The 13,877-nt window shown below is 38.0% G+C and overlaps 1 protein-coding gene across 3 annotated transcripts; it reads right to left on the reverse strand.

Moving 5' to 3' along the window:
- Positions 1 to 1,257: 1,257 nt before the first annotated feature.
- LOC115963387 lies at positions 1,258 to 13,651 on the reverse strand. 3 transcript variants are annotated; one of them, XM_031082369.1, is made up of 10 exons: positions 13,477 to 13,651; positions 9,825 to 9,888; positions 9,473 to 9,721; positions 6,657 to 9,286; positions 6,363 to 6,487; positions 4,112 to 6,070; positions 3,823 to 3,871; positions 3,480 to 3,727; positions 3,233 to 3,340; positions 1,258 to 2,262 (listed from the first exon to the last, which is right to left on the reverse strand). In XM_031082369.1, the coding sequence occupies exons 3-10, from the start codon at positions 9,663 to 9,665 to the stop codon at positions 2,034 to 2,036; spliced, it is 5,541 nt and encodes a 1,846-aa protein (XP_030938229.1). In that variant the 5' UTR covers positions 9,666 to 9,721; positions 9,825 to 9,888; positions 13,477 to 13,651; the 3' UTR covers positions 1,258 to 2,033. The 3 variants fall into 3 exon arrangements, with proteins under 3 accessions (XP_030938229.1, XP_030938227.1, XP_030938228.1); XM_031082367.1 differs by having other exon boundaries at positions 6,363 to 6,508; positions 13,477 to 13,650; XM_031082368.1 differs by having other exon boundaries at positions 6,363 to 6,508; positions 9,825 to 9,930; positions 13,477 to 13,650.
- Positions 13,652 to 13,877: the final 226 nt, after the last annotated feature.

Genomic DNA, 13,877 nt, shown 5'->3' on the forward strand with positions numbered 1-13,877 from the left:
ACAATCTTAACCAAAAATTCTCTCGTTTTCATTGAAAACGACCAACGGATGCTCGTGACAAAATTGTTGAAGCTCTATCTCTATTATATGCAAAAACGTCCAATTTGTTTATAAAATGGATTTCATAGAATAAGGCTGACGGAATTAGTGGCAGTATTTGAAACCAGTTTAATGTTGTTTCTTTTCTTTCTATTTTTGAGAAAAGTTTTAATGTTTTTTTTTTTTTAAATACTAAGTATTTTTAACACACACGGAAAAGGAGAGAATGTCTTAAAGAAACTTACAGTAGTATATATCCAAAAAGACCTAACTTTTTGGATAGGCAAGCTTTAAAGAAAAGTTTTAAAGTTATTTCTAGTTCCACCAATTTTGCCCCAGACACAATGTATTTCAGTAAAATGAGCTGAGGTTTAAAATATATTTGAGCTGATAAAATTCAAATTAATAGAAACACTATCATGAGGGCAGTGCCGTCTGGCCCATATCTATTCGAAATGTTTCAAAATTGCGTGGAAATCGATCGCGTACATAACGAAGCAATATGTCAGGTACAGTTCAATCCACATACATACATACATATACATACATATATATATATATATATTCCCTTCTCGTCTTCTAACTTGAAAAATTGAAACGAATGCAACTTCCTCCACAACTTTGAGAGATAACAAGTTATTTGAGAACTGATTTTCCAAATTAACTTATCAATAAATTTTGAAATCCAAAAAATATTGTGCCAGGTACAAAATTTATTAAGATAACAAGGTAAATGAAAACTGCTCTGATAATCATTTGGGTACTTTCTACTTTGTCACTACTTTTAACTAGATTTTCGGTAGTAAGCAATTAGGTCCAGTTACTAGGTGTTCCATTAATTACGCCATTGATATAACTTTCTAATTAGGTTTTTTTTCTTCTTCTTTTTGCTGAATACCATTCTAATTAGTTTAAATTAACATAATTCAACACTTTGTAGCTTTAAAATCCAAAATTTGTTTATATTAAAATGCTGTTATGGAAAAATGTGGGTTTTCAAAACCTTTTATTACTTTCACGTCTTAGAAAAAGTCAACAAAAACTTAAGCTTTCATTTTTAAATTAGATATAGAATTGGTAGTTCTTCAGAAAAATAAATAAATAAACAATTTGTTAGTCTTCCAATTTCCAGAAGTCTCAACCTATTTTTTCGGAAGGCATTCCAGCTTATCGTTGAGTTCCCCAATAAACATCTAACAGCAGCATTTCCTACCACCATTATCTAAACTTAAGCACCTTTTTTTTTATATAAGTATAATTAGTTACAACAATTGGGAAGAGGGGAATTCTATCTCCGTTGAAAACACCAAGAGGAACCAGTCTCTTAAACTAATGCAAGTCGGGCACAATAATACATCTAAACAAGATAGGGCACCTTAACCCAAATGGAGGTAGCTCCAAACTACTGAAAATAGGGTTTTCATGAGCCATTCAGATCATTTGGCCACCATTTCTATAATTTTAAGCTGAATTTCAGACAAAAAGAATCACTATTTTTAAGTAGTAGTATGAACAAGTCAGATTAAATATATAACAGTTTAACTGCCTAATCTTTGCAGTAAAATTGGAAATCCCGACCCACTCTCCCCCACTTTTCTACTTTTAACAGCAACCCAATTTCTGAATGGAAACTCATGCTCCAAAAGTTAGGAACGATTCATATTATTACCAGGAATGATAGGAGCTGGAAAACCAGACTGCTTCTGTCCTCCCCAGTTACTGAAAAAATGACCGGGAAGTTTCTTTCTTAACTATAAGGAGCAACTTATATTTCACAAGAACGACATCAATGGCCTAGATTGCAAAGATCTAAAAGCCTCCATCGATTTTAAGGAGACATTCTACTATCCATTCTTCTCCTACAATCCCACTCCTGTGGTTCTATTTTGTCGAAGCAAGTGCCATTATATAAGTTGAAAGAAAATGGACCAGAGAAGCATGAGGGACGTGGAGACAATTGATCAAGAAAGAGGAAAAAATCAATTAATTAATGATCAAAGTGAAAGACATTGTACCCTGTCTGGGAGATTCCTAGGCATTGGGAGTGCAGTAACATATCTTTGGGGTTTCTGGGCATTTGTAGCTGTATCGGAGGACGCTGAGGTCTCGGCACCATCAACTTGCCCCCGGCCATGGAATTTAGCAAAACGATTGATGACAGAAAACTTCTCCAGATCCTGGCATTCCACTCTCAAGTCCAATATTGAGGCTTTATTCTCCAGTCTGCATCATCAAGAGGAAGCAATAGAAAATATGAGAGAAAGAGACTATAGATAGTAAACAAAGAAATGCACTAAATACCATAATAAGAGCAGCAACAGACAACCAATAAAAAAATAACAATAACAAACAAGCCAACAACAACAAAAGCATTTTCTTTTTTCTTTTTTTTTTCTTATATTGGTAAATTACACATACTCAATGGGTAACCTTACCCTCCATTCCACCATTATGGATGGAACAAGTGCCATCTAAGCTAAAGCTCATTGCCCAAAAGCATCTAGTATTCTCCATATGCATAATCAAATCCCCCACCCCTCACAAACCTCCCCCCCAAAAATAAATTATAAAAAAACCTCCCTTTACCCTGTAGATTGTTATCAAACTGATTGTAGAAGTTTTCTGGGAGAATGCAATGTAAGTGAGATCATTCTTTGGGTGTTGTAATTAAAAAACTTCATTCATTGACTAAAGGCAAAAATCAAGAAGCTTGCATCTAAAAATGATATCCCTGAAAATACATTCTAACATATTTAAGGTGTTAGAAGTTGTTCTCTATCAGCCATCTGAACATCCTTACCTCAGTTACTCCCAATTAATGAATGTCTCTATCTTAAACAATGTAAGAGCACAAGGCATATGCATTCCCTTCTAGTTTCAATATGCTAAAAATCTATTTTGGGACAATATTAGCACATTGCAAACAAGAAACAACACAATCTACTTGGGGCTCAAGTTAAATGCTCCTCAATATCGATCACCATGGGGGATAAAGCTAGGAAGCAAAGTAAAAGTGCAACGGATGATACTCAGCAAAGCTTTATCCAAAATTCCAAACTACTCAGATTCTGCCAGGAGAATTAATTTATACCAAGCTGCTTCATTTACGGAAACATTCTTTTTACTTTGAAAGAAGATTACCATGAATCCCTATTACACACACACACACACACACAAAAGGCCAGAAAGCTACCTCAACAGATCATTTTCCAGCTTCCTCACTTTGCCAATAAAGTCTTCCACAACCTTCACGAAGTATCGATCATCAATTCTCCCAGATGTTCTAAGCTTCTCGGACAGGCTAAAAGCAAATTTCAGAACTTAATATTATTAAGTATGGAATCATATAAATTCATAAAAAAAAATAATAATAAAAAAAAAATTTTATCCAGTATAGGCACATATAAAAACTTCCAAATGACTTCTAGAGCAATTCTTACAGGTTTCTGCCGTCAAGAGGCACAAGGGTATCCCCTCCAGAGCAAAAGGTTGCACTGCATGCATCCCCTAGGGCTGATCTAGCAACAAAGTAAGCCACACTCTCATAGTGTGAGCTAGCATCTGCAGATAGAAAGGCTGCTGGAGGAGGGCGAAGCAGTTGCTGCATAAGCTGCTTTGTCAAAATAAGCCTTCTTTTCAGCCTAAGCATCTGTAGTCCATCTTCAACTACTTCAGCTTCATCTTCCACCTGTCATCAAATATGAAGCAATTAGAACTCTCAAAGAACCACAAACACAGGAAAACATAATATCAGGCTACAGTCAGACAGACTGCCTAACAGACCTTCTCAATCAGTCGATTTGCTGCTTGGGCCCAGATTAATTCTGCCGTGCTGTAAAATGTAGAATTTTGCAAATGTTAATTAAAAAAGAATAAACAAATCAGCCAGGGGTGGGGGCCAACATGCATGTCAAAATATAAGCTAACACAATGAAGCAATCAATGTAAAAAATAAATTTGAGAGAATTAACTGACCAAAATTTAAATTCAGAACGAGAGAGAGAGATGTGTAAGTCAATAGATAGTGGATTAGAAAAGTTAATAGACTAGAAGAGCCACATAGGCCAAACACCTGATATTCTGGAGCCTTTGGGGACCCTCTGTTAGTTCCTTATGCCATGGTATAAGTTCCGATGTAGCAGTTTTACGTTTCTTGGGTCCCACAACAACCAGGCTTTGATCAGGGACATCAGGAGGCAATAAATGAGGGGATGAGAACTGATCATTTGCCATTGATGTGGAGGTAGAACTTTGTTGGACGTTACCAGGATGACTAGCATCGGCAGCAGCATTAACTTGCTCCGCAGAATTATGAGCAAGCAAACTGTCAGATGGCTTTCCAATAATGAAAGGCTGCTCCAAAGCCTTTTTCCGCACATCATATGTTGGCAGCATTTGTCCATTTTTAAAGGTTCCATACTGGTCAAACCATGATGGTGCCATCTGAGGACTAATCTGAGAATGCTCAGCTCGAACAGCAGTAGCATTATTACTGGATAAATTATGAGAATTGTTCTGACTAAATGCAAGCATATCCTGAGAAGATGCATTCATATCCCGACTTTCCCCTGGCTTGGCTGAAAAGCTTAGCATCTTAGAATCTCCAGATGGACCTGCACTATGATCAACTGATGCATCTCTTGTCATGCTATTGTATCCATATGATAATTGCTGTCCTCCTTTAGGTGCTACCTGTTGCACATCCACACCACCATCTGGACCTTTAAATCTCTTCACACTACGATTACTTGGATCGATCTCGGCACCTTTCATGGCTTGTACTTGATGCAATAAGGAGTAATTTTGATTCATAACATTATTTTGGTTTAAAGTACTGCCAAAATCTGCAATTTCTCTTTGGGTGGCAGCAGCATTTGAATGAGATGAATCAGAAACACGCTTTACAGCAGATTCCTTCCCCTGTGAAACACTTGATGCCTTTTCAACAGGGTCAATATTTTCAGCTGAAACTTGCTGCCCAGGGCTTCCTCTCATAGGCTGCTCTTTCCCAGCAAAGGCTTGAGAATTTATAGAACTTGCACCGAATCCGGATGGACCATTCCCTCGTTTCTGGGCATCTTGACTATCAAGCTTTAGAGATCCAGAATTGCTATCTGATTGAAAGTGAGTCCTAAAAAAATTTGTGGAAGCCTTGGATGGATGAACACCTAATAATCGTTGCTGGGTAGAAACACTATTCCAGACATTAGGTTGCATTTTTGAAAAGGCACCCGGTTGAGACATGCCAGGCGTAACAGAAGGCAGAGAGACTGGCATGGCTTCCAAAGCCGGGATTTGTTGGCCTGGATCTCTTGAACGTGTTTGGTCTGCACTACTAGGCCGGGACATCTCTGTAGAACAAGTAAGGTTATTTTGTGGAGTACTTGTAGACATATCTGGTGCTGATGCCAGTGCAGATTGAACAGCTTGAGCTCTCTCCCCAGATTCAACTCTCTGTTTTGATTGGGAAGCAATCCTATCTAAAGATATGTTCACAGATTGATTCGGCAATACTTGTCCACTTGCAACAGTCATGTGCTGACCCTGAAGATGACTTCTTGAGAAAGGAGAACCAGATGTGAAAGCTGAAGAAAAATTTCCCTGAACATTGTAATGTGAGGCTTTATTGCTAGGTTGCCCTAAACTACCAGAAACATTATTCCTAAATTCACCCTGAGATGATTCACAGGAAGATGGCAAAGATTGAACAGAGGCTGCGGAAGACAACCACGCATTACCCTTATCTCCAGTCCCAGAAGTAACATGAGCTGAACCAATTACTGTTTGTGAGGAGCTCTGGGAAGACAAGGCACGGTCAGGAATTGGCAACCTTTGAGATGGAGGGGCTAACTGTAAACCAAAACCTTGAGTTGCAGAAGATGGATTTTGCTGAAGATGACCAACAGATCCATCAGAAGTTTCCGCTTCAGGCATCTCAGAAGACATATACTGGTCAGAAGAGCTATTATGTGTTCTGATGCCAAGTTCATTTGATTGATCCACCTTGTGAAGAAGCTCAAGCATATTTTGACTGCATGCATCAAAAAAAAAAAAAGGATATAATTCAACTCAAAACAGGGAAAAAAGCAGAAAGAGAAGTATAAAAATGTAAACAAGAAACACATTAGTAGTCATTCAGTGAAAAAAAAAAAAAGCAAAAATGCTGTCGGCAAACATGTATCATCGCAGTATCTAACATATAAAAGCTATTAAACAATTAATGAACAAGTACTAAAGAAAAAATTCAACCAATAACATAAAAATTTAAATTTATAAAATACCAATGCCACAAGAGGAACAGCTAATTTTAAATATTCAACTACCTTGATGAAGCTCTCTTGTTAGGGGAATAATTACCCACAGACTTGTCAAAGGGAGCAGACGAATTAGGAAGATACCCTGGATGCATACTTTTCGAAGGCATCTCATCTAAGCCTTTTGTGTCACCCTGAAAACCAGGTAAACGGCCCTGTGAAATTTTAAATGAAAAGGCATCAAGTCATCTTCTATAATTTTTTGGAATTCAAAACATTAAAATTTAGTTATAGAAAAAGGCCAACAAAAACAAAGTTTTGCCAATGCCACAATTCTCAAATATAGCAAAGCCTAATGATCACCTTCTCCAATTCCATAGAATTTCTATCTGTGTGACCAGCAAATCTTGACTGGCCAATATACACCTGTTCTTGAGCTCTCAATCCTTGAGAAACCTGCTGAGCCATGGCCTGTGGATTCGCATTACCTCTTGGGCCATACAAAGGATCTGCATCAACATCCACATCCCCCATTGGATGATACTGGAATCTGCGAGCTCCAGGTTTTCGATTAGCCTGAATAGATACCTTTTGTTTTCCCCCAGTTCGGGAATCACTAGCATCTAACCAAACATTCTCTCTCAAACCACCACTGGAAGTATGATGAGACACGTTAGAGCGAAAACTATCACTTGAGTTCTCTCTTTTTCTCGAGTTCTCCGTTTCATGCATTTCAACTGCTCCCTTATCCAAGCCATTATTTCCTGATGACTCCAAAATTTGAGGGCTCTTATCGAGATGGTGCTGATATTTCCCCGGAACCTCACTTCCTTTAGAGTTTCCTGGAGAATCAACATCTTTCCAGAAATTACGATTATGATTGTTTTGAAGCTGTTGGCTTCTTTCCTGGTTGGCCCTTGAAGTGCTTAAATTAGGTGCTGCAGTAACACTATTAGGAATTGAATCTTCCCTGTAGACCTGCAGGCTACCTCCAGATTTAGCCTGTTCTAGTTCAACAGATGAATTAGGAACAGAATCAGTCTTCCATATAACAGCACCATGACCAACTTCCTCATGTGTAGCCCCCTTATGATCACTAGCCTGAGTCAATTGAGATGATTTTTCATTATCATGATGTTTCAAAGCACCGCTATCAGGTGACAAAGATTCAGTAAAGTTCCAACCGTTTGGTCTATTGTGTGGCTGGCCACCACTATTGTAAGAAGATAAGCTTTGCTGATGGGTCCAAGAACCTGAATTACTCTTGGGATTTATTTCTACACCTGAAGACTGAACAACATTTCCAAAAAGATGGCTACCTTCAGCAAGATGCTTTTGTAGAGGGCTACGATCCAACCATCTGTTTCCTTCTTCCTGAAACTGTGGAATAGTTCTATGAGAAGAACTATTCTGCAACCCATCACCCTGTTGATGTAAATTTTTGGGCCCTGATTGCTGAATTCCTGGAACTTTAAAAAAATTTGTACTTGTAGTGGGCCTATTGGCATCATCAGGATGGGGAAAAGGTCTAGAATTCATTGTCGAAGCAGTCTGCAAGTTATTATCAGCCCAGACTGGCTGTTTGCTACCATCATTAAGGGTTAAGGACTGCTGAGTCCCAGCTGGAGGTCCACTGTTCCCAAACGTTGGGCCACTCCACTCTTCCTGAAGCCCTATATCAGCACTAGAAGTTTCAGCTACAGCAGACTGCATAAGAGCACTCCAACTCCCACTTTGCAGTGAAGGAAGTCCATTAAAATAATCTGTACCATCCAACATATTTAAGCCCCCTGTGCTCTTGCCAAAGGAATCCCACAGATTGTCATCAGAACCAAACAAAATCTTTTCTTCAGTTGGATCTAGGGAAGAGACACTCTGTGAAGGGGCAACCTGCATCAGTGTTTTCTCTTGTGACGTTTCTGAAGATCCAGCTAGCTCTTGCCTCCCACCAAATTCTTGCACAGATGCATTTCTTTGCTGGGGATTCACTTGCTGCGAGTTTTCCAAGTTAACTCCACTGTTTAAACCTTGACCAGCAGCAGGGCCAAACATATTTTTCCCTTGAAAGTCTTGTCTGGAAGCCAGAGTTTCATCTGGCATGCTAACCTGACCAGGAAATGTAGCATATTGATGACCTGAAAAGGAATTACCACCAGCTGATACCTGCTGCAATGCAGGCTTATCCATTTGAACATGAAAATTTTGATTTGGAGTGCTTCTTGTGCTAGAAACGGGAACCCCATAAAGAGATTGATCAACCTGTTGAGGAACGGATCCCATCAGATGTCGTGCCTGGCCTTGCTCAGGGGATAACATATGTCCAGTAGAAGATCCTTGCATAACTGGAGATGCACCACGCTGCAGCCAGTTTGGGTGACCAGCCACAAGCTCCGGTGGCCATGGATAATTAGATGCCTCGTTTACAGGAATACCATTGATTAGGGCTGCTGAATGGTTGGGAGCTGTCTGTTTTGGGAGAGAGGAAACCTGATTTATAGAACTCTGCTGCCTTGCCTCTAGTTGCTGAAGTTGTTGCTGCCTCTGAAGTTCTTGCATTTGTGTGAGCATTAATTGTTGCTGTAGTAGCTGCATTTCATTGATCCCCGGCTGCTGCCTTGGCAAAGATTGCAGCATGCCAGGCTGCTGGCCACTCATTTGCTGTTGGCCAAAAAAATCAAAATTAACCGGAGATTCAGAAGCTTCCAGCCTTGTTGAATTTTTCTTACTAAGCTCAGGACCCCCCCGATGTGACTCAAGAGTAGATATGCCTCTTGATGTCAAATTATTCCGATCAGGTTCTGTATCCACTCCCAAAAAGTTCGCTTCATTCTGCCTTGTCTGGAACATATGATGCCCTTGCACATAGCCATTCAAAGTTGTCTGTTGGTTCTGAGACAAATTTCTTCCAAACTCAGGCCTCAGATTTGATTGTGTTAAGTTGAAACCATGTGGCACTCGTGAAGACTGACTTCCATCTCCCCTCTCAGACTCTCCTAAAATCAAAAGAACAGAGCAGTATGATTAATAGCAGGTAACAGAGCTTAACCATAGATCATGAGATCCTATATTTTATAGTAGTACAAAAAGGGAATGGGAAAAGAAGTTTATTCAGCTGTTAGAAGATACTCTATGCAATACCATTCAAGTCAATAGAAAACAATGAATCAAGAGGTTAATACCTGATTGCTGTACATTGTAATTCTTTAAATTGGAAATAAAAGACGCACCAATCTGTCTTTGGTTTCCGGCCAACAGATTGTTACTTAACCCAGGCCAGTTCCCATGAATAGCCTGTGAATGATGCTGGGCCTGCGACAAGTTCTCTTGGCCAAAGAAATTGTGGACCCTGTCTCCAACTTCGTTGCCAGGCATAGATGATCCAGCCCACAAATATTCAGCAACTATAATTTTGCGAGGATAAAATTTACCTAAAGAAATATGAATAAAGTTCAAGACTACCATATCCAACAATTCCATTATAGAACGGTATGAAATTTCTACAAATACAATCAAGTTAAAAAAAAACCAAACCTCTTTCTTGTACATTTAGTCATTCCAAGTTTCCAACTGCCACACTCCCACCTCAAAACTTATCCTGCATACAAACGGTCCAGCATAACAATGCATCTTGAGTGGTCTGATTTGACAGAATAAAACTTAACAATAATTTGTGCAAGAAGTCATATCAAGTCACAAGTCATCATCTTATCAACAAAAAAAAAAAGTCACAAGTCATCAAAGGTACTTCATTATACTCCTTTTTCCTCCATATCAGATGATAGAGGGGGAGGAGAAGATGGCAATGATGACAAAGATGAAGAAGAAAGTTTGTGCATATAAGTGACTCTTCAAAAAGTCGTCTCACTTTACCAAAATAAATTCCCTTAAATACCGAACACACAAGCCCCAACAAAGTAGCAAAAGATTATTTGTCTTATGTTCTTTTGTTCAAGTTCTATATGCTTAGTCATGTAATGAAATGGCATCCTTGATATTTCTGGTGAAATGTGGTTGAATTTACTTGTTTCCATTCTCTTTGGATTTACAATAGCATGTGTATTTTAGCAGTTTTATGTACTTACATTTTTTTGGTTATTGAAGTTTGATGTTTATTTGTTGCCATTTTACAATGTCTTAGTATTCTTTTGATCAAGAAAGGGTCTTAATTAGTAACTAGAAAGTTTTTTCCTCGTTTATACAAGATTTTTTACAGTAAAAAGATCCATGTTGTCACTTTTGCTTCTTAATGACACATCAACACAGAGTTCTACACTTATCTCCTTTTTTTTTATATATAGGTAAAGAGTTTTACTCTAATCTCAATGTTGAGATTCCAATGATTATCTCTAAGTCCCCTTTTTCCCTTAGTGAAACTCTAAAGCTCTCTCTCTCTCTCTCTCTCTCTCTCTGCATTTTTTTGGGAAAATTATATTTCAAACCCCATAGTTTTAGGTAGTTTCACATTATGCCCACATTTTCAGAAGTCTAATATTAAACCTTAAATCGTTTCAATTCAAACCATAAACCCATTTACAGTGACATCATCAACGGAAAGTGCTTAAATAAAACAGTGTCGTGTGGATATTTGAACACATGCCAATTACATGTGAACATCACTTCACTCCAAGCCACACAACATTGTTTTGATTAAAGCATTTTCCATTAATAGCTTCACACATAATGGGTTTATGGCTTCACTTGAAATTTTTTTTAAAGTATAGGGTTAATTTGAAACATGTAAGAGTGTAGGGTCTAATTTGTAACCACCTCTAACCTATAGGGTTTAAATGTAATTTACCCTTTTTTTTTTTTGATAAGTGATTTACCCTATTTTATTGTAATTGCCCAGTGTTGTGCAAACTCTTCATCCACATTTAATTCATCCAAAAGTCCAATTTTATTTCAGAAAGCCTACCACACTGGCCACAAACCCTATTTTGTATGCCTCCAATTTAAGCACATAACTAAAATCGAATCCAATCTAATTTTATTCTATTCACAAACTAAATTCTAATTTTCCCTTCATAAAAATTAACAGAAGTGCTAACCCACCAATATTGTTCATAGTCATTCCTTAATTTCTAATTTTAAGGCTGCCCAACATCATTTCCCCTTCCTTGCTACACCCCCTTCCCAAGTCTTTCTTCCTTGATTCAATGTGCTTTCACACAAAAACTTTACACCATCAAGGATATTTTCCTCATTGACATAAAAACATCACCATTACATTGAAAGAAATCTATGATTATCTTTGATTACACAGCCAACGACTCTACAAACACCATGGTAGCAAAAAGACTTTCAACAGTAATGGAACAAAACAACAGCATATTATCTTCTTCTTTTTTTTTAATTCAATAGTTGGAGGAGGGGGGATTTGAACCCTGGATATCTCCATTAAAAAGACCAAGAGATGTCAACCAGTTAAGCTACAAGGCTCTTGATATTTCTTATTAAAAATATAATAAAGTGAAAACAAACTACAATGTAATCTGACCATACCTGCTTGCCATTCTAGATTCACTTAATTATCAGCAGTAAACAAGTTATCAACCACTGCCATTAAAGCCCTCCCAACAACCTCCCATCTAAGTTGGAAAAGGTCAGGATAATTCTATCACCCTTTGAATGATGGAATGAATCTGTACATATTCTCTTTACCTACTTCATTTCTTTAATGCATTAGTATTTTTCTTACCTATGAAAAAAAATTGATGGAACAAATCTGCTTTTTAGAAACACCTGTGTTCCATCCAAACCAAGAATCAAATTGGAACACAAACTCAACATTTGAAACATCCCATCCACGCACACACACTAATTGAATTTATCATGCCATCCCACCTCCAAACCATCCTCCACTGTCTAACCATACAACACATTTGCTTCATTAATGTTCGCACTTATCTTGAATTAGCCATCCTAAAGATTGTCTATGCCTATCACCCCAAAAGAAATTTTTATTTATTTATCACCCCATAAGAACCTTGACCACATTTTAGTAAACTCTTGACAGCAACTAGAACAGTTAGAGCCAATGGGTATAGATATCTCAAGGTCATAAATTTCCTTTAGTATCTTGTTCAAACACTAATGATTTTCTCATTCATTCTTGACAAGCTTATGCAAAATGATTTTCTCATTCATATAAAGTTTCCTTTTCCTGTTATAATTTTCTTTTTCATTTTTCCTATCTTCACCAAATTCTGTTGAAAATAATCTTCATGTACATAACACATCTAATCAGGCATTTTCTTTACATTAAAACTCAATACAGATACAACCTTTACAAAAGACGCACATCATTAGTCTACTTAAAAAATTCTCTTGTTGCCAGTGAGTCCAAGTGCAAATGAAGTATACATCTGAAGCTATGGATCATCAAAAAATTGCTGACTAAGTGCCAGATGTTAATTACCAGGAAGGCGTGTGGATTTCACCCATATTAAATATGAAAGAAATATCAAAATTAAAAAGAAAAAAGTAGAATAAATGACATTCAGGCCATACAACCATCAAGAAGTTGCTAATGCCTCGATACCCAAGTCGCCAGAATCCTCCTACCACCAACATCCAACACCCACAAACAGAAGCAAATATGAAATGTATGCACCAGCTCAAATCTGACACAGTGACCCATCTTCTCCATTTGGTTATTCAGTGAATGTATGCCACAGAGAAAGAACCACAAAAAGCCAAAAAAATAATTTAATGCTAAACTTTTAGAAATTCAGACCCGGAAAAGCCACCCAAAACAAACACTTTTCTATTTCAAAAAGTGTAACTAAGCCTAGCAAAACTTTAAGTTTTATTTTCTAACAAACAAAACGACAAACAAAATACACAATACTCAAATTTCAATTCCTTTCCCTTTTCCTCCATTTTCAGAGCACCCAAACAGAAATTAGAGCCACAAAATTTTTCTTAGAATCTCACAGCTGTAACCCCAAAAAAGCACAAGATCGAGAACACGACACCACAATTCGAACTCAAAAACCAGTGATTAAATCAACAAAGCGAAGCGAAAACTACAATACGAGCTGCGAGAGAGCTGCCCAAGCCTAAACCACAAAACCCTAGCATAGATTTGTTTTTTTTTCTTCGAAATGGAAAATGGTCCCCAAAGAGAGAGAGAGAGAAAATTAGGGTTTTTAGAGAGAGGAAAGAGGAGGTTTGAACTTACAGTGACGCTGAGCGGACTCCATTGAAGCTCTGCACCGATCCTCCGAGAGTGTGTGATTGCAAAGCGCTAGGGTTTGAATCGAAGAGAAAGAGAGAGCGAGAGAGCGATATAGAGAGAGAGAAATGGGTGTGTCTTTGTGAGCTCAGAGAGAGAGAGAGAGAGAGATAAAGTGATCGAAATAGTGCGAAATTTTCAACGAACTGAGGAACAAAACTCAGGTTCGGACTGAGGCTGAATTGGTTCGGTTGACGAGCCGGGTGGTCCGGATCCGAAGCTGAGGCGGGTTTGGTTTCTTGGTAAAAGGAAAGCGTTTTGCCTTGCTATACAAAGGGGCATGTGAAGAGTTGTTGAGGGTAGAGAGAGAATTAGGTGGTTGCCCAATCAAATTCTGCCACGTGTCA

The sequence above is a fragment of the Quercus lobata genome, chromosome 10, assembly GCF_001633185.2.
Source record: "Quercus lobata isolate SW786 chromosome 10, ValleyOak3.0 Primary Assembly, whole genome shotgun sequence".
Classification (NCBI taxonomy): domain Eukaryota; kingdom Viridiplantae; phylum Streptophyta; class Magnoliopsida; order Fagales; family Fagaceae; genus Quercus; species Quercus lobata.